Source organism: Onychostruthus taczanowskii, unplaced genomic scaffold (assembly GCF_017590055.1).
Source record: "Onychostruthus taczanowskii isolate IOZ18803 unplaced genomic scaffold, ASM1759005v1 scaffold20, whole genome shotgun sequence".
Taxonomy (NCBI): Eukaryota; Metazoa; Chordata; class Aves; order Passeriformes; family Passeridae; genus Onychostruthus; species Onychostruthus taczanowskii.
Window position 1 is genome coordinate 15,967,445 of NW_024499240.1, and position 19,603 is coordinate 15,987,047.

The 19,603-nt window shown below is 39.1% G+C and overlaps 1 protein-coding gene across 3 annotated transcripts in view; it reads right to left on the reverse strand.

Annotated features, from left to right (window-relative positions):
- Positions 1–19,603, reverse strand: part of ITGAV (integrin subunit alpha V) — a 48,616-nt gene that overhangs the window by 7,448 nt on the left and 21,565 nt on the right. For all 3 annotated transcript variants that reach the window (XM_041403249.1, XM_041403248.1, XM_041403247.1), the window contains exons 7-28: positions 19,383–19,508; positions 18,675–18,719; positions 18,459–18,502; positions 18,313–18,369; positions 17,880–17,932; positions 17,285–17,487; positions 14,128–14,319; positions 13,970–14,015; positions 13,324–13,425; positions 12,576–12,634; positions 11,412–11,566; positions 9,883–10,020; positions 9,322–9,389; positions 8,031–8,178; positions 7,601–7,693; positions 6,513–6,592; positions 4,319–4,399; positions 3,279–3,384; positions 2,486–2,644; positions 1,372–1,485; positions 958–1,071; positions 757–864 (exon numbers count right to left, since the gene is read on the reverse strand). In XM_041403249.1, the coding sequence (XP_041259183.1) occupies positions 757–864; positions 958–1,071; positions 1,372–1,485; positions 2,486–2,644; positions 3,279–3,384; positions 4,319–4,399; positions 6,513–6,592; positions 7,601–7,693; positions 8,031–8,178; positions 9,322–9,389; positions 9,883–10,020; positions 11,412–11,566; positions 12,576–12,634; positions 13,324–13,425; positions 13,970–14,015; positions 14,128–14,319; positions 17,285–17,487; positions 17,880–17,932; positions 18,313–18,369; positions 18,459–18,502; positions 18,675–18,719; positions 19,383–19,508 (2,291 nt within the window). The remainder of the gene's footprint in view (positions 1–756; positions 865–957; positions 1,072–1,371; positions 1,486–2,485; positions 2,645–3,278; positions 3,385–4,318; positions 4,400–6,512; positions 6,593–7,600; positions 7,694–8,030; positions 8,179–9,321; positions 9,390–9,882; positions 10,021–11,411; positions 11,567–12,575; positions 12,635–13,323; positions 13,426–13,969; positions 14,016–14,127; positions 14,320–17,284; positions 17,488–17,879; positions 17,933–18,312; positions 18,370–18,458; positions 18,503–18,674; positions 18,720–19,382; positions 19,509–19,603) is intronic.

Consider the following 19,603-nt stretch of genomic DNA (forward strand, 5'->3'; position numbering starts at 1 on the left):
TTGATGATTTTCAAAAAACTGTAGGAATGTGGAAATATTTTGGAATTAGAGAAAGATAATTAAGGGCTTTTCCTTTTTTTTTTTTTTTTTTTTTCTTAAAAGGCAGTATACTTTGAAACAAAAAATCAAGTCCACAAGGCTTGAGAGAAAAAAGCCCCAGCTAATAACAGGCTTTAGAAACCATATTCAAAAATGAGTTAATCACAATCATTTTCTGCCTTTTCCTTAAGATCTCTTAATCCTATAATGCTTACCAAAAACTTTCAATTTGGCAGCCCAAACAAATGGCCTATATCTTCATTTCTGTTTGCACCCTGTCTCCTTTCCCTTTGAAACTCCCTGGGGCACAGAAGGTCTTTTTGCTCCACCTTCACATATATAAAGTTCATATACAGTGCTTTATATAATCTAATGAAAGTTCATTATTCAAGCTGCAAGTGCTACTACAGTTGAAAACAAATTTCAAGTAAAATATTTCTCTAACAACAATGGCATTAACAGGAACACAAGGACTGTTAATGCCAATGTTTTTTTCATTTTCAATTAAGTCTTTCAAGCCACAAATATTGTCAGCTTCAGTCTGTTTTACCCTCAACTGTATGTGCTTTACCCTCAACTGAAATAAATACATGAAACAAATAGCTGATAAAATTAAAATTATACCAAACCATAACAATGTTATTCAACAATAATTGTCTTTGCACTGATTGTGATGTGATTGTATATGGTAACTCAAGCTGGATGCAAATGACTTACAACTGTAGAATTGTGAATATCTTCAAAGGAAAGGTTCTTATAAGGGAACTCTATAACACTGAAGGAAGCAGATGATTTGAGAGAGTAGGAATGATTCTGATTTTCTTTCTGTGTAAGAGAAACAAAATTAGTATTGCATGTGGGTACAAAAATCACTTTTACTGTTTCAGAAGCAGCAACAGAATATTCCCAGTCACTTACATTCATGAAAGTTTGGGTCCAAAGGCGTGATTTTAAATACAATATTGCACTCTTTCCCCTCTCCAGGTGGCCAACCTGACAGACAATCTTTAAACAGTCAGCAGTTCCACAGCCCTGTGTATAAAAATAGGAAGGATGTTCCAAGTATGAAAATATTTGAAAAGTCCTTAATGGCATTACTTTACCCATATACCTACACTGGCAAAGCACCATAAACTATTAAAATACATTAAATTACCTCCAGTATTGGATAATTACTTACAGCTTGCAGTTACAGAGACATTGATATGGTAATACGTTAATTTCCTAGTAGAGATTTTTTTCCAATCATGTTTAGGGAGGAAAAAATCTTCCTCACATTTGCTTTTAAGGACTGTCAGGCGTGGTGTCAGCAGCTCAGTGCTGGGAGCTCACCAGAGTGTGCACGTCCCCCTCCACGGCAGCCAAATCCCTGCGGCTGACGCGGTGCTCACGGTGATCCTCCCTGCCAAGGGTTTCATTCCTGTCATCGTCCTTGGAAGCAGAAATCTAGCACACACCAAGGGAACACAAACAATGACTCAGTATATTGCAGACTTCAAGCTTAAGGACAAGAAAATACCTAACTGCAAGTTTCTCTCTTTCTCTCCTAGCTATTCTTCAGACCCCGGCTGAAAATAAATCACTGCAAGTCATAGAGCAGAAGCACAGGAACTTTGTACTTACATATTCACTGAAGCTGCTTTTTGGTTATCAAAGATACACAAGCATTCTTTGTTGTTCTATACATTGAATATCTTCCCTCAGTCCTTTTTTTGCTCTTGAACTAACATACTGACATTTTCTTGAACTAACATACTGATTTCTTCTTGAACTAACACACTGACTTTTATTGCTTGTTCTAAACTATCCTAGAAATCAACTCCTCAATTAAACTTGATGGGTTTTATCTGGTGTTTCTTTGCCTAGTCCAGCCCAGGAAAAAAAGTTTCTTCTGCTCTGTAAATCCCATGTTTTGCTGGCAGTGATAGCTAACCCCCATTGTCCTTTGTGACCTTTGGATAGACCAATAGATAAATTCACCCAAATTGGATGAATTTTATCCAGTTGGATACACAGATAAAATGTAATATAAAAAAAAGAATACCATTTTCTTCCAAGAAACAAAACCCAGAAAATCTACATAAAGAGTCCAGGAGCATCTGGTTTTAGTTCATGACCACATTCATTATAATTCTGTTTCTTTGGACTTAGAACTCGTATACAAAAATGAAGTTAAAAAAAAAAAAAAAAAAAGAAAAAAAGAAAACCCCACAATAAAAAGAAACAACACAAATTGATCTTTGAGTTGACAATTTTCAGCTGCTGTTTACCTTTTATTTCACCTGCTATATACACTGACAGGTAGTGTGGAAAAGTGTAGACTTATTTGTCAGCCACAGATGAAAAACTATCTCAGTTTGTCATATTCTCAGGGATTTGGCTACTTTGAGAACTTACAAAACAACCAAACACACTTCATTCCACTCAAAGGGAAAGTCCTGCTTACCTTAATTTTCAGTGGGTTGATTTCCATGTCAGAAGTGCAGTTCATGGGACCATCAATTTCATACTGCACAATGTACAGCAGCGTGTTGTTTTTATATTTGTAAGGCCACTGCAGAGTCATCATCACCTTGCTGAATGCACTTGGGCCATTGTTTCTCAGCTGATTATGAAAATAAAATTTACAGATGTAAAAAAAATAATGCTACTCTCTCTGTTAATGTGCACATAACTATTACTTTATATTTGAGCCACAAATGTGATACTGCCACTTCCCCCCCCCAACCACTTATGGCCACAGCATCAAACCTTTACCTAAAAGTGGTAAAACTTTTAACTATTAATATTCACACAACTCTCTCGGTAAGTTTCACTTAATTACACAATCTAGATTAAATATGTGGTAATTCTTTAAAGGAAATTTTAAATACTTAATTTTTTTCACAGCAAAAGGCTTCAGGGTAGTGATTCAGAACAGACAGAGTACAATAATTAACAGCCTTAAGCCCCTTCCTGAGCTCACATTACTGCAAATGTTTCATATAGATTTCAAAAGGCAATAAAATAAAATATGTGTAGTTATGTAGGTAATCAACCCCTGTCACACTAATTGCAGGCATTCCCACCATTCTTGGATATACCAGTTATTGGCCCAGCATTAAAAAAATAGAATCTCTCCTTGCATACAAGACAAAAGAAAAAAAAAATCATAATTTACTCCAGAGTAAAGCTACACCAAAAGATTTATTTTCATTTATCACAGAACCATGTCACAGAAATCAGCAGTAATTCCACACCTCATAGATGTGCTGAACTAGAGGCCCAATATCATCTTCTGTTTCAGGATTCTCCTTTGGCTGCCAGTTTGCAATAGGAAGGAATATGTGATCAGGGGATGACACACTAAACAGCAGAGCAAAGGAGTTGTTATTAGCAAGGATGAAAAAATAAATGTGATTCTCTAGAATATCTAAAGGAAAAAAAATCAACATGCTTAAAATGCAATCTCCACTTCCTCATCCTCTACATAAAACCTGAAAGAAGTGGTTTAAATATTAAATGTTCAGTTCTGTTCTCTACGTTAAAAAAAGATAAAGGACACCCATGTCCTCCAAAAAAAAATCAGTGGGAAATATTATGATAACGAGAAAAATTGATGTGAAATATTATGATAACGAGAAATATTGATGATGTAGAGCCTTAGCAGTACAGTCCTAAGAGTAATTCAGCCCTGAAAGCAGTGAAGATACCAGTCACGCTTTTCCAGTGTGCCATGCCCCACCTCTCAGATACTGAACAAATTCCTCACAATAATGAATATAGTGGGAAATTTAAAAAATTATGACTCAGGAATCCAAGTTAACTGGTTAAGCAAGAGGACTTTTAGGTGGGAAGTAGAGGTGATGGAGCAACCAAGTCATTACACATTAATACTACGCTTCAGACTGAAGGTGAGGACATTACAAACTTAAATTCTATAGAATCTGCAACTTTGGTTTCAGAGGTTTTCAGATAAAACCCCAGTCAGTTTGTGAAGGAGAAAAGTGACCTGCAGAAATGTAAAACTACTAACAAGAGCAGTGATTTTTTTCTTCTTCTAAAAAATATCTCTAGTAATGGAGGCACAGGATTCCTTTTTGGAATAAATTTTGTAATTATTTAAGACATAAAAGTCCAAAAAGTTTTCTTAGTCTCTGGCTAGAGAAAAACATATTGTGATTAAAAATTCCCTAAACTTTCCTGAAAACTTATGCAGACCTGAAAGGAAGTTCAGTGAATATAAAGAAGCAAATGTGCAGAGCTCCTTAAAAGTGTTTATTAAAATAGTATTGCTTACCCTCTAATTTCAACAGCTGCTGAAATAGCAAGGTCAGCCTGATAATATGCTACTGGGCTCAGGTTGTCATACAGGTTGGAACTGCAGGGAAAATAAAAGGCAAATTCTTAAATGAAATAAGCAAAGTGTTTAATTTAAAAAACTCTCCACAGTTGAAAGTAATTGTATTTAACATAGGATGACTCCTGAGCCCCTGTAGGAAAGCACAATTGCTAAAAAGCTAAGGACCAGAGTGCAGCAAGCTGTCACCTAAATGTATGCAGCCCCACCCTGTGCAGAGTCTGGGGGAGCCCCACCAGGGAGAGGTTGGTGGAGGACACAGAGTTAATGCTGACTCTGTTCTACAGCTGTCCTGTAAGAAAATACAGGGAACACTCCCCCCTCAAAGTGGTGCTGGGAGCAGACTCTTGATCTCCTTCGACACATCTCATTATTCTGTCCCCCTAACCAAACATTTTCCTTTACAAAGAATCCTGAATCTTCTCATCATTCTTCACTGCTGCTGTAATCAACGATCACCTGCAGCAGTGCTCTCCTCCTGACCTGTAAATACCTCACTCTTTCAGAGACTAGACCTGCTCTGCTGGGAGCTGAGCCAGCACTGGAGATGTAGCTTTGTGAGTTTAAGACAAGCAGTGTGATCCTTAAAAGCTGTCCCAGATAATCCCCTGGTGATGCCTGTCACTGTGAACTGTGATTACTGTGCTCCATGGCACCACTGCTCACCCTTCTTGCACCCACGAGCCAGGGAAGGAATTTTCTTCCATAAAAGGCCTGAAACACAACAGGAACTTCCCTTCTCTTCCATCGGGAGACAAGCATGACTTGAGCAACCTCCCTGTTTCTGACCCCGTGACAGCAGCTGTGACTGCTGCTAGCCTAAGGAAGGTGACAGACACCCCAGAGCAGATCACTTTCTGCAGGGAACAGTCCCATGCCACTGGCACACCTCACCAGCTGATGGAGAAGGGGAAAACCCAACACACAGCAATGGGAGATCAAAGAGATATTTCATGTGCCAAGGCCTTTGATTGGCATGGCAAATCACTCCATCATTAAAATAGAATGGCAGCTTTAATCTTTCATAATTCCCACAGATGACAAATGCATATGTGGATGAGATTAATTTATTTACTACATTAAAAAAATAAAACCCTAAATGGAAAAACAAAGTGGTTTTGGTCCACCACAGGGAAAAAACAAACCAGCTGTATTCGTACTGTCCATTAAAAACAACATAAAACTGTATTTGGTAAAGATACTCCTCATGATCACATTTCCAACCTTAAATATCATCTCCAGAAGTTACAAATTCAGATTTATATATCAGATTTATATGACAGTGCTCATCTGATAATTAACAGGAACACTGTTTTGTTCCATTTAGTTTTCAGGCTGGCTGATGGTTCATTGCAAGTTGCTTCTGCTCTGACTGTCCCATACACTGCCTGCCCTGAAAGACTCTCCCCCTCTAAATACATGAAGTTCTGGTTTTACATCAGAAGGAATTCAGAGTTCAAGCATCAGTTTTAAAAGAGGGCAATAAACCCAAAGTAATTCTGTGGCACCACAAGTGTCAGCAGAGCACAACGATATGCACGTACAAATACTCTTAGTTTTTCCTGTATTTTAGGAAACCTAACTCAGCATGGTTATTTTTCAAGCCATTACAAGGCAAAGACAAGAGAATTAGGCCAGAGTGATACTGTGTTGTTTGCATTCTGTTTACTGTGTGGTTTGCATTCTGTTTACTGTGTGTGTCCTCTCCTGGTAAGGTTCATCCTCAGATGTCACCATGATATTTTATGAAAATCCCTTTGCCAGAATTTTTTCTCCTGAGAGGCTGAGAAGACTCAGAGAAAAAGAAAAACAATAACTATCTGCTGCTGTGGAATGCAACAGGTGCATCTTTGATTGATCCATGTGAGTTGTTTCTGCTTAATGAGCAATCATGGTCCAGCTGTGCCAGACTCTGTCTGTCACGAGTTTTTTATTATTCATTCCTTTCCAGTCCTTTCTAGCTTTCTGATGGACCCTTTTCTCTATATTCTTTTTAGTATAGTTTTAGTATAGCATTTCAATATAATATAATATCATAAGATAATAAATCCTTCTGAAACATGAAGTCAAGATTCTCATCTCTTCCCTCGTCCTGGGGACCCTCAAACACAATGACACTCAGAGATTTCCATACCTCCGGATTTGCAAGTCAAACTTGACAGAGGTGTCCATCTCAGACTGCTGGTGCACGCTGAAACGCAGGCCAGCTAAGAGCTGGGAAAAAAAAAACCCACTGTGGTTCAGTTGGAAGAACAACAAAACACACAATAAAAGCTTCTCAATGCCATTAGGCTACAGTGAAATTGCTTGAGACTCCTGGTGATGAGAGAACACACAGAACTGGCAAATTCAAGTTGTCCAGTTCATCCAGGCTGGAAATGGACTGCCCTCTCTTTAGATTACAGCCAAGGCATCACTGCCATAAAATACAAAATAAGGATTGCATCGTGCTCCCCACCCTTACTTCAGCCATTTCTACACATAACTGAGCCACCCCCGGCGTTACAAAAAATATTGTAGTCTAAAGAGCAGGGAACACGTTAAAGATTCAAAGTTAATTCCAAGGTTTTGTCTAAGTCAATTCATATTTGCTTTAACATCTGTGCAGTTCAGGTTGATACACTCCAAAAGACATTGGAAATAGCCTTTACTCGTCTATATAAGATGGCTCTTGGAAGAAAAGCATAATGAAATTTTTATAATTGTGACTGATTTTCACTTCATTTCCTCAGAAAATAAGAGTTACTATGTCATATCACCTTAAAATCTGCCACACTAACAATTTTTTTAATTCTTCCAATTTCAGCTACATTTGGTGGAATTGTAAAGGTTTCAGTTAGACAAAACTCTGTCTTTCTTCATGAAAGTAGGCAGAAAATTGAGAAGAGACATGTTGTGAGCTAGCTCTTGATTATATCCTAAAAAATACATATCAGATAAATATAAAAAATTCATGAGGGATGAAAGTCCATTCATTTCACTATTTAATGAATGACTCCTTTTGATTTGCATCACAAAACTCATGAACATTCCTTCCAGCCTTTAATTTAGCTGAAAAGTTAAAACCAACTACTTCTGTACTAACCAAACGTGGGCAGCTAAATGTCAGGTCTAATCTTAAATTCCTGGGAGGAAATTTCCTGCCCAAACACTGCTGTGATTAAGGAAAATGCCACCTGCCCCCTGGGTGAGCTACCAGACACCTGTTGGACCAAAGCTTACCTTAGTTCCTGCTTTCATGGGATTGCCCAGGTCACAAACTACCATGCGAGTCTGATTCTCTGTTTTAAAAGCACATGACAGTCTGGCCAAATCCTGCAACAAACCAGAAAGAAACACCAAGGAATGTCATTCTTTACATCTGAGCACCTGGATGAACGTCTGGAGAGAAGTCCTAGATATGCTGTATTAATTTTAATATCATTTCTCAGTCAAATAATAAAATGAAATAAAATCTGAGTATGGAAGTCTCCAAGGAAACAAATGTTTTTGATACAAGACAGACCTGTTTTCAAGGTTATAAAAAAGAGGGGCTTTGAAAAAACTGGTCACTTTTTCTGTGCTTTGCCCTAAGACTGAAATAACAGAAGCCACCAGAGATTTCCAGAGCAGCAGCTGAAAGACGACTCCTCAAAAGCAGCTGGAATTTTACCTCGTTGTTGCGAACAACCCCGATGAAATCTGCTTGGGGAGGAACAAGGACGAAGAGTTCTGCTTCATAGGCTCCCTCCCCCTGGTTCTGAGCACTGACAATCAGGGTCAGGGGATTGTCATCACCGATGTAGATCTGCTTCTGATCACTGCAAGAAAACAGAGTGAAAGCGAGTTCTGCATTCGGGTTTCAGATTGCATGGAAGTGGTTGGACTTGGAAAAATAGGAGACATTTGAAATTTCAGAAAGACAGTGGAGAAATCTGGAGGCAGTGCCTTTGTTTCAGGAGTGCCAGGAGAGCTCTAAGGTACTTTTTAAAAACCCTGTGCCTATAATAACAAATGGAGCAAGTACTACATGCTGTTTTATAAGAATCTTGCCTGTGAAACCACAAAACAAAAAAACAAACACCTTTTTCTCACAAGGAACAAACCATGATGGGCAGCTAAATCCCTGTGCACATTTTGGATTACAGGCCAACTTTGCAGAGGTACAAGCACATATTTATAACAAAACTCAAGGGAAGGCTCAGCTACACAAAATAGAGCCAAGACCCGTACAGTACCTTTGGTTCAGACACAAAGAGATTATCTTACCAAACAATGTATTTTCATTTCACCAACTACAAGCATGCATCAGGGTATCTGCACTGATGTCAAATGTTACTGAGGTGTTGGCATGAATTAGTGCTTGTGAAGTGTCCTACCTACATACTATGTGCCTATGGCTACAAGGCATTAAAAAACAGATTATGAGATAATACAGTAAGAGAAGTTTTAGGCCACACAAAGTAAAAAAAAAACTCAGAAGCATTAACAAACTACCACTGAAAACTTGTTTCTTTTTTCCAGGTTTGATAAAAGACATTGCCAATACCAACACAATTTTTTTTTCATACATGCGACAAGAGAGCCCTACTCCTCCCCTTGCTGCATAAAACCACATTTTCCTGTGTCTATCTGATATTAAACAACAGAACAGAGATACAGTGGCAGCTAGCAGAGGTTTATTCTCACTATACACATCCAGCTTAGCAAATAAATAAATAAATATGTCCTACTTAGAGTGGAGGCTGGGGTGGGAGTGGGAGTGGTGCATTGCATGGTAAAGACATTGGGTTCCAAAGCAGAAAATAGGTTTTCATTAAAGCATATAAGCCTGAGTTCAGATTGCACACAATGAGGGTCCTGCTTATTTCAACACATCCCTTAAACAAAAGTATTACCAGCTACTGATTTTTAGACTTCAAGTCAGGAAATTGCTTTTCCTTGCATTTTTGTCAGGTATTTACCTTTCTACTGACACCTCCAGCTTTGGTTTGCAGATATTATCATCCCCACAATCCAGCAGGATATGTGCCTATGGAAAAATCAAACACATACTGTTGTAATAATTCCTTCATCTGTTCTAACATACATTTTCAATAATACTGCTTCACCAGCACATTAAAAATAATTCCACATAGCTGGTAATGAAATGTTTTCATGTCATTAGTCTCAGAAGAGAACAAATGAGTTTTTATATGTGGGGGACATTGTGCCTTATCCTGCCCTACTGAAGTTCTAGGACTTAACCTTAACCATCTTTCCATACTTTGAACAATCCCTTCATATTAAGGAATTAATGCTCTTTACAAACAAGTGTAAAAATTCGTAAAAAAGGGCAGAAGTAGAAAAACTATTTCTATTACCTTGATAGAACTATAGGGCAAAACATAATGTCCATAGAGCAGCATAGTATGAGAATGGATGATAGCCTTCAATATTAACACTTCCAGGAGTACTCTAACTGATTTTCTCAAGATGAACCAGTGTTCTGAGTTCCCTCATCCCAGGCTGTGTAAGCAGTGTACCTGTCTGCTCATGTTAGCAGGAGTGAACTGGTTGAGGATAGGGTGCAATCCTGTTGCATCTGCAGCTGTCCTGTAGTCCAGACGATATTCCATGAAAATAGTAATGGGAGTCAGCTTGTCTCTGAACTCAGATTCATCCTGAGGAAACCAAAGTTTCAATCACAATTCAAATGTAGTAGAGAGGCCAAAACATTAAAACTTCCGAGCTCTTTTCAAAGCAGAAAATCTCTTGCCAGAAAACCTGCACAATTTTAGCAGTAACATGCCTGTTTAAAACATGGAAAACTGGAGCATACAGAAATACTAAGTCATGGAAATCCAGTAACAAGGAGCCTAAAGGCTACGCAGCTCTGCTCTTTTCTGTCAGACCAACCTCAGTCTGCTTCTAAGATCCCTCACAGATACTTATCTTTGGACTTCCAATTTTTCCTTCCTGAAATTATTACTTGGCACTTGGAAGTTGCTGACTTTCGTGTTGTTAATTTGAAATCATTCTGCTTATCAAATGTTGATCCTGCCTTTCAGAGAACTTCCAAACCATCTCTTAGCTTTACATTTGCCACAGATTTGCTCAGTGTAAACTCTGCTTCATTTCTGAGAGTAATGAAAACTACTGACTCTAGCACAGCTCACTTCAGGATCTTATTTCAGAAGATGTCTTCTATGGGCAGAAATTTACTGATTACCTATAGTTTTAAACTGGTTTCACACCCCATTTTTGATCATTTCACATAGGTCATGTGTCATTACTTTCTTTATGAAAAGATCAGGTGGAAACATCCTAAATCTTTACTAATCCTGAGGTCTGAGATGTTTAATTCTGTATATAACCCACTCACAAAAATCAGGCCAAAGAAAGTATTACCTACCCTCTGTGAATCCCTAATGACTGCAAGCATTTTTATTTGGTTTTTTTTAGTGGGAAGCAAGTATTGTTATGTTTGATTTACAAGTGCTCAGAGATAAATCTGAGCTGCATAGAACTTACATAGCTACACACAATGTTTCTTCTACTGATTAAAACTTTTAAATTGTGTTAGCATCTGTTCACATTTGTGGGGATGAATGCAGAAAGACTGAGAAAAAGCAAGCTTAGTACTTCAACTTTCTCCATCTCCTCTGCTATTTGCTTATTTTGGCTTGTCAGTTGCAGGTCCACATTTTTCTTCAATTTTTAATCTTTAAAGTAGAGGGGACAACCTCTGCTTATGGATTTTCATGTTCCTTGGAAATTATGACTAATTTGGTGCCTGGATGACTTATCCAAGAGGTCCAGAAGAAAGTTCTGAATTGAATTTCCAATGCATTTAAGGACCAGGACCTTAGTCACAAGAAGATTCATCATTCATGCAGTGACAGCAGCAGTAATTCAGGACAGATGTATAGTTTTAGTAATTTCAGGTCCATCCACTGAAAACAAAATTTCTCTAGCATATTTTCTGGCCTTTTTTTGTTTAAACCTAACACAATGAACTTGTAACACACAAAACACCAAAAATTATTTGCCTAAAACATGAATGGCTACTTACCCTCAAGAAGGCATCAAGTTCCTCGCAGTTCATTTTGCCCCCCTTTGTAATTGTCATGTTCTTGGAGTGGCTGGGCTGTCTGCTGTGCAGAAACAGAGCCCTCCTGATAGCTCCTTTCTGCTTCAGCTTGTCCAGCAGCAGCTCCACCTGGAAATCTGGCCAAGCCAAAGGGTTTGAGTAAGGGATATTTCGTTCCATTAAACACACTGCAGAATTCCCGCAGAAATTGAGCTGACCACTCATTTCAACTACAACACAAACCTAGTGTTTGCCCCTCTTAAAACCTCCAGTTCCTTCCACGTAATATCTGTCACTACATTAGTTCTCAAGCACTGCTGCTGTCCTAAATTGGATTCTGCTTTTTCCTTAAACACTGGAAATATCTAAGAACACAGATACTTTTGTAATTTGTAATTGCTGTAGAACTGCAAGAACTAAAGTTAGAATTTTTTCCCCTAGAAAACTTAAAACAATCTTGCACATAACATTGGTGTTTTTAAATACTATTGCTAATCTAATTACTTGAAATATCTGATATAGATAATAAAACTTATAATACATAACAGATATTCATATGAACCTTCCAAAATCACACCACCTCTGTATGTGCCACAGAAAATAAGGAAAAGAATCTGCAATGAGTAGACAAAACCTGATTGCAGCAGTCTGCTTGCCACACTAAAAAAATCTCTTGGAGACAACTTAAACACTGGTTTGAAACAATCTTTTCCTGATTCTGAGCTGAGAATCTGATGAAAAAAGTCACTGTTGTCAATCAGAAATTCATGATCTCAACAGGATGTGACAAGTTCCCTGTGGCTTGTCTGTATCTCTCAGGCCTGGCAATGCACATACTCGAATATTCTTGTCTGAAATTCCCCTCAATGAGAGTTACTGGAAATTCTGTAAAACACAAAGGGCTTTCCAAGACTGGTTAACCACATAGCTGAACATACGTTTAAAGTCTCAGATATGGTTAAATGGCTTCTACACCACTACAGCCAAAAAAGCCTGCTGAAGAGTCCCATAGATGTACATGCCACCCAAGTGGCAGCAGTGGTTGCAAAGGGCACCCAGCTGTTTGTCATGAAAATGACAATGACCAGTGCTCTTTTCTGAAAACAGTGCAACAAGACTTCCAATTTTTAAATGAGCAGAACTTACTGAGTGAGTTCGGGAGCTTTCCTTTGCCATCTGCCTTTAAGCAGAACTTTACTTTGAAGCTGTTTGGGAAGAAAAAAAAAATAATTTCACACACTTTTTCTCTCATTTTCTTCTAAAATTCCTCACCATTTATTTATGTTCAGATGTAGCCTCTTTTTGAGACTCTAGCTCATTCCCAAAAGCTATTTTCTACTGATGGAAGAGAAACTATAATCTATTAACAAGTAGGCAGAATTGCAGGCACTGCAAAGCTTTGGAGTCTTGATTCATCTAGGGACAATCACCAGTGGACTGGAATGTTTATTTCTGTAATCAAATGGGTCTGATTTTTAAAGCTATCATACTGACCCTGAAAAGAAAGTCAGCAGTAGGAAGGGAAAGTGGGTTTGGATGATATCCTGGGATCCAGAAGCAAAATCAGTTTACAGAGCAGGTCATTGCCCCAGTGTGTGTGTTAGTGGGTGAAACACTGCAAACACCATGTGATGTGCTGACATCTTGGGAAGACCTTACTCTGCTCAACAGGGACACATGGCAGTCTCTGCAAGTTTGGAACTCAGCCTGACATCTACTAAAGACAGTGCTGCTCCTCCAACTGCTGTCAGAGAGTTCTTATTTCGTATTGTCTGTTCTTTCAGAAAAATCTGTGTTTGTCTTCTTTTTATTTTTTTAATTAGCTGACTAGACTTCCTGAAACCTTTCAAAATTAAAACCCAAGCAGTCCGTCCCCTCAAGATATTCTGCTTACCAAGAAACTTTTACATCTCCCAGTGAACAGGCTTTGTTTTCTGGGTTTAGAATGGTTGGATTAACTTCCAGGGCAGCATTTACTCTAATAACTGGCCTTGCCCTGCAAAGAAAACATCCTCTTGAAGAGCACTCCACACCATGTTTGACAATGCCCCCCCATCAAACTGTGCAATATACACAAACACACAGTATTTAGTGCAACCACAAGAAAAACAAGTAACCATTGACTAGATGAAGCTTTTCTGTGCCCTTTCATTTCCATCAGCCACAACATGGACAACTGTGTAAAGAGGAAGTCCTATCTACTTATAGCACAGACCAATATGTTCTCCCAAAATGAGCAAGCTGGGATGAGAATATCAGGATTGCAGTGCAATAGCTTGCAGCTCTTGTGTCAGAATCTAGAAAACTGTCACTCAGAAAGCCTTGAAGACAGCCTATTTATGTTTTCTCCTTACAACATATTATTGAGAAAGATGAATTTTAAGCTCTACTCATTAATAAAAGCAGTATAGTGTTTTTTCACCCCCAGAGGTTTGGACAGTGGAGTGCCAGATTTCCAGACTTCCCTGATCCTGCTTTCTTTGGTAGCTCCAGAACTCCCCTGAGCTTTCACTCAGGTACAAGCACAGAGGGACCCTTACCTGTACAGAACAGCTGTGTCAACACCAAAGGCTCCAACAATCAAGTCTAGAAAGAGAGGAGACACATTACACATTACAACCTGCTTTGTGAAATATGCTGTTTCTCAAGGGTGGGGCTGCTACTGAGTTATTGCAAAGTGCCACTTGGAGCAGAGGACCTGGATATCCATTTTTGTCCACATCTGTGGCTCCTTTCAGTGAGTACCCAAAGCTGGGAGGCATAGTGCGAGCGGCCCACTGCCCTTCCAGGACCTGGGATGGGATGGCATTCAAACCACTGGCTCCTCCATTGTAGATATACACAAGTCCTCTCTTGTCCTCTCCACCATATGGTGCAGCAACTGCAACATCTGAAAACCAAAAGAAGAATCATCAACGTCTCCAGACACAAACTAGAACATATTTGCGTTTGCATCAATCAATAATTTCTGGCATTACAGCTTCAATGTGTGTCAGTAGGGAGGCAGTGCAACCAGCCTTTAAAATGCTCATGAACATTTGTTTGTTTATTCCTCCTTTTATTTGTTCTGATTTTTCTTATATTATTGAATGCTGTTTTTTCTACAAAGTACAAATGTTTAACAAGAACATGTCACAGCCTTTTACAGGGAGAGGAAGGACAGATACAGTTCTAGAAAAAACTCCACTTTGGTGACTTTTTTTGCAGTAAAATCATATGGATTTGGGATGCTTTTGAGACTATTAAAACAAGAGTTAGTCACTGTGGGTGCCAAACCACAAAACTAAGTGTGACTTTTCCCATTCCCTTTACATGCTCATGTTGCTCCAAAGGGTGGGACATATTAATAATTCTGGAAAACTTAAATCATCCTGAACCAATGGTAAATATTAAAATGCAGACTATCCCAGTCATGGCTTGACAGCATGCTTTATGGAGATCTTCCAGTTAGTGCAGTTATTCTATCTCTTAAATTTAAAAGTACTCACTGTTAATGATTAATAAATGGTAGGAAACAAAATGCTAATTAGACTACCTGTAAGGACAGCCTTAAAAGTGCACCTATGATCTAATTTAAACATTTCCATAGACAGTTCAAGGACCAAATATGAAGCACTACTTGGAATAATCACATTTCTCCTTCTTCTTTTCTGAAATTTAGGGAAGTTTGATGAAAAGAATAAGGACTCAAAAGTTTACAGTTTTGTATTTTTGACTCCTATTTACAAAATTAATGAAGTAAAAATTTCTATCTTGCACCACACTGCGATGGAAGGCTTTTTAATTAACACTCCCAAAATGAGGCAGAACAATAAGACCCAAAACAAACAGACTAAATAAGAGCAAAGCAATTTGGAAGAGGCAGCTTTTGCTATGATTCTCTTTCCTACAGTGTATTTCAAATGTATGTACGGTGGAATCAAAAAATGTTTGGGATAATCTCATCAAGTGACTGGAATTTTGCTGTCAGCTCTCCAATCTCTTCTGTAAATAGCTGCAGTGACATTGCATCTTCACACTGATTCTACACCCAGTTAGCAACTAAAAAGGTCCCTTCCAATTTCCACTATGCTGGGAAATTATGACTTCATCAAAAATAAATTAGAGCTACCTGGGAATTTGAAGTAACCATCTATTGTAATTTTTGATCATACAGAAAACACCTAGCATGCAAGCAGAATGGAAAAAATGAAGATTTTTGGTGGAACTCAAATTCCCACTACTCTTTAGGCAACACTGGAGTATAATGGGCATTAAAAAGTGTTCTCCCTAGGACTCCTGGAAATCTCCATCCCAACACTACGTGATTCTTGTCTGCTTTATTGTTTTTTCATTCCTATCAGAAAGTAACAAGAAGCTTGGGCAAAGGGTTTGAGAGTCTCAGCTCCAGTTGTGTCAGACTCAAGTTTCTCTTCCAGTTACTCACTCAAGACACTCAGCTCTTGGTACATCTGGCTGTAGCTGCTATGCAGTATTTCCACCAAACTCTTCCATTTTGAATAATAAATTTAAAAAACCAAACCCTATTTTCTCAGGAAAATCTTTTTTAAATGAACATTTTTAACCAGCAATCTGAAACCAAATCTTCTTTTCTGTCATCACTGTGTTTCTAGAGAGGAAAATGGTCTTTAAACAATGGAAAGAGGAAAATTATGAAGATGTCTGTGGCCGCATTTCTCTTCACAGAGAAAAGCAAGGCACAACTTCCCATGGATATTTTCTGGGAATCGCAGCGAGGAACCTCAGAGAAAGAAGACACAATTCTTATCTCATTTGCTGTGCCTGTTTTTGTGCCAAAGCAGAATGCAGTATGGAGATTGTTTACTCAAAGTGATGGTGTTTTGTTTCCTTGGCCTATCAGGGCCAAGTGTGTGTGTGTGTGTCGGGACTGTTGGCTGAGAGTCACGAGATTCTGTGGAGTTGAGTGCTTGGCCGATCCAGTTTAGACGTCATGTAATATAGCGTAATATAATATAGAATAATATAGTGTAATAAAGTAATCAATTAGCTTTCTGATATCAGTGGAGTCCTCCTCATCATTCCTCCCTCGTCAGGGGCAAAAATATCTACTGTAGATGTCCTAACAGGTCACAGTGGAGGGTCAGGTATTTTATTGAAGTTCCTACTGTGGTCATGGCTTAGAAAGCAATCAGGTGGTCAGTGTAAGAGCTAGAGCAGCCCATGCTGCCATGTCGTGTCAATGGTATAGTCTCAGCTCGATGCATCCATGGAACTCCTGTTAGCATTCCTGGGAGTAGCACACAAGCATCGAAGGGAGTCTAGACCTCAGCATCCCACACTCGCTCACGGCTACAGCGCCGAGTGTTTGTGTGCAGGATCCACATTCCCTCTGCTGGCTGGGCTCCCTGGATGCCTTGTGCAGGCTGACCTAGAACACAGACTAGACTGAGCTAAAGAATAAAGTAGGATGCCTCAATGGATCCACCTTGAGTAGCGCAAGAGCCCAGCCAGGGCTACAGCCAAGGTGAACCCAAAATGGTCACAAAATGGACAACTGGTCACGAGGTCTCTCACTTTTATAAGTTTGGTCCATTCGCATATTGGAGCTAATTGTCCAGTTACAGCTTTAGCTTATAAAGCCCCATCCTTCTTTTTCTCTCTTCAGTTCACACTGTTTATGCTCTTGGGCCTGAGATTTGGATCATTGGTCCTTGGTCCCCTGCTAGAGCAGGAATTGTTTTGTCTCCCTACTCTGTGCACAGAGCTCACCATGCCCTAATATGAAGCCCAGACCCACACACTAAAACAGCACAGAATCTGAAAAATACAAAAGCTAAAACCTGAGGCATCACCCTCCACAACCAGGAGATCCTGAGCAAGAATCAACATCCTACCATTGAAGCCATCCTGATCCAGATCCCCCAGGGGTGCGATGGAGCTGCCAAACCTCGCAAAGATCTCAAAGCCGTTCAGCTTTGCTGTCTGAAACCCTCCAGAGGCTCGCTGAAGGCAGATGGTTACTTGGCCAACCTCCTGAAGCTTCCCATCTGAACTTCGATCCATAAAAAGAGGGGCTCCAATAAACAGATCTGTGTAACTGGACCAAAAAGGACAGAGCTCTTCAGTAGCAGCAGGAAAAATCATTCTTTTCAGCACCTGTTAGCTCAACACTGAAGTCAACACTGAGATGACAGTTCACTATCTTTAAATTCCACTGAAGGCAAATATTTATTGACCAAGTAAGCACAAATATACAAAAATTTAATGGACCTTAAGCATGTGAATATACACATGTATTTATGTAGATAAATACAAAAGCAAGCCTACAAATGTTAAAACAAATGTGGAGTGTTAGCAAAAGAGTCGTGCAGATGTGTTAAACCAGCAATGAAGACAGAAATCTCGATTGTGGGAAAGACCTTTTAATAAAAGCTATTTTTTTCTTTCTAGAAACAAGTTGGGTGGTATTGGTGAGAAGAGGACACTTACTTGTCCCCGTCAATATCTGTGGCAGCCACTGAATACCCAAAATAGGCAGCCATCTGGAAAAAAAAAATTCAAACCAAACCTATGAGTTGTAATGATACAAACAAAAAAGTTTACACAAATCTGTGCACAAAATACATCAGGGAGATGATAATATATGCCACAAATTTTATTTGTTCCTTTTTTTTGTTTCTCTTCCATACTCTGTTAGAAAGTAAACCCATTGATTACTTTTCCCATTTCATGATCCTTTCCCAGCTCTCAAAACAGGCAGCACTTCCTTTATTGAAATAAGATTAGAATTCCCTCATACTTCATAAAATGTTGCTTTGGCAATCAAGCCAGTAATATACAGACTATTATCTAGTACCCTAAATAGTGCTGCAACAAAGGAAAGGCTTTCTGGTCACCCAGCACACTCAGCAGAGCCACCCACCTGCTCTCCAGTGAAGTTGTACATGGACGACATGTTTTTTCCATTGTAAATGGACACCTGCACGTGGAGAAATACACATTACAGCATACCAGATATAGTCACCTTTTTTTTATTTATTGTAAAGTTTAATGTTTCAAATTTTTTACCATGCCCAGAGTTCTTGCTGCCCGTGGGACTCCTGACACAAAGTCTGAAACATAAAGCAAGACACAGATAGCAGTCAGATCCCAAGGCACAGTGACTTTGCTGAACAGAACAGCTCATTCCTAGCCCTTGATGCATTTCCCTGTGCACTGTACCATTGGTTTGAAAGATCTGCCCATCATATTAACATGATGTTCTTACTGGAGCAAGGGGCTTACCTTCGATGCCATCACCATTGAAGTCTCCAACAGCCACTGAATAACCTGCAGAGACAAGAGGAGGCTTTAAAAACGTTATTGAACCTTTCATCTCTCTTTACACTGCGTCTCTGTGCACAGCCCTCCTCTCTTCATCTTAAAATGCACTGGTATAAATATTGCCTTGAAGCAGCTTAGACTATGAAAAACTCCACAAGTGGCTGTAACTCATCAGTATCCAGGAATTTAAGATCAGAAGATGAAAATTTTAAAATTATCATCCTGGGAATTGTCCTTGCTTTTTTTCTGAGCTTGGTTAGACATACATGAAGCAAAATTATGTCCCACTCCTCATTGTTTTTCTTCTAAATCATAATTCTTTAACATTTTTATTTTGTTTTGCTAGGTTACTTAGAAACAGCTGCTTTTAAATAACAAACAAACAACTACATATGTGACTAACCTTTCACATAACAATCATACCTCTGCCATTCTCATATTCAGCCTGAATCACAGAGCACGTAAAATCATGAAAATACTTCCATTTATTTTGTCATTGGGTGCTTTTTGAATCAAGCTAATGGCAAAATAACTACAATAAATAACTACAATTCCATCATCCACAAATGAGTGCATTTTCAGGAATGTAGATGTGGAATTGTTAGTTGTGTGATTTAGAGGTAAGCAGGGAGTGGTGCAGGTGGAGCTTTCTCCTTTCCCACCACGTACCCAAGTAGCTGTCATCAAAAGCAGCACTGGCAGGCCTGGTTGCTAGCTGGTCATCATACTTGGTGCTGTAGACTTTGGAGTCATACTTGGCCACAATCTCTGTCACTCGATCAGAAATCAGCTGGCCTAAAGAGAGAGAGAAAAGAGCTGAAAACCACAACCAGAACTCCCTGCCTTCAAAAGCAGCGGCTCTTCCACAGCACCAACCAGAGAGGGGCCAA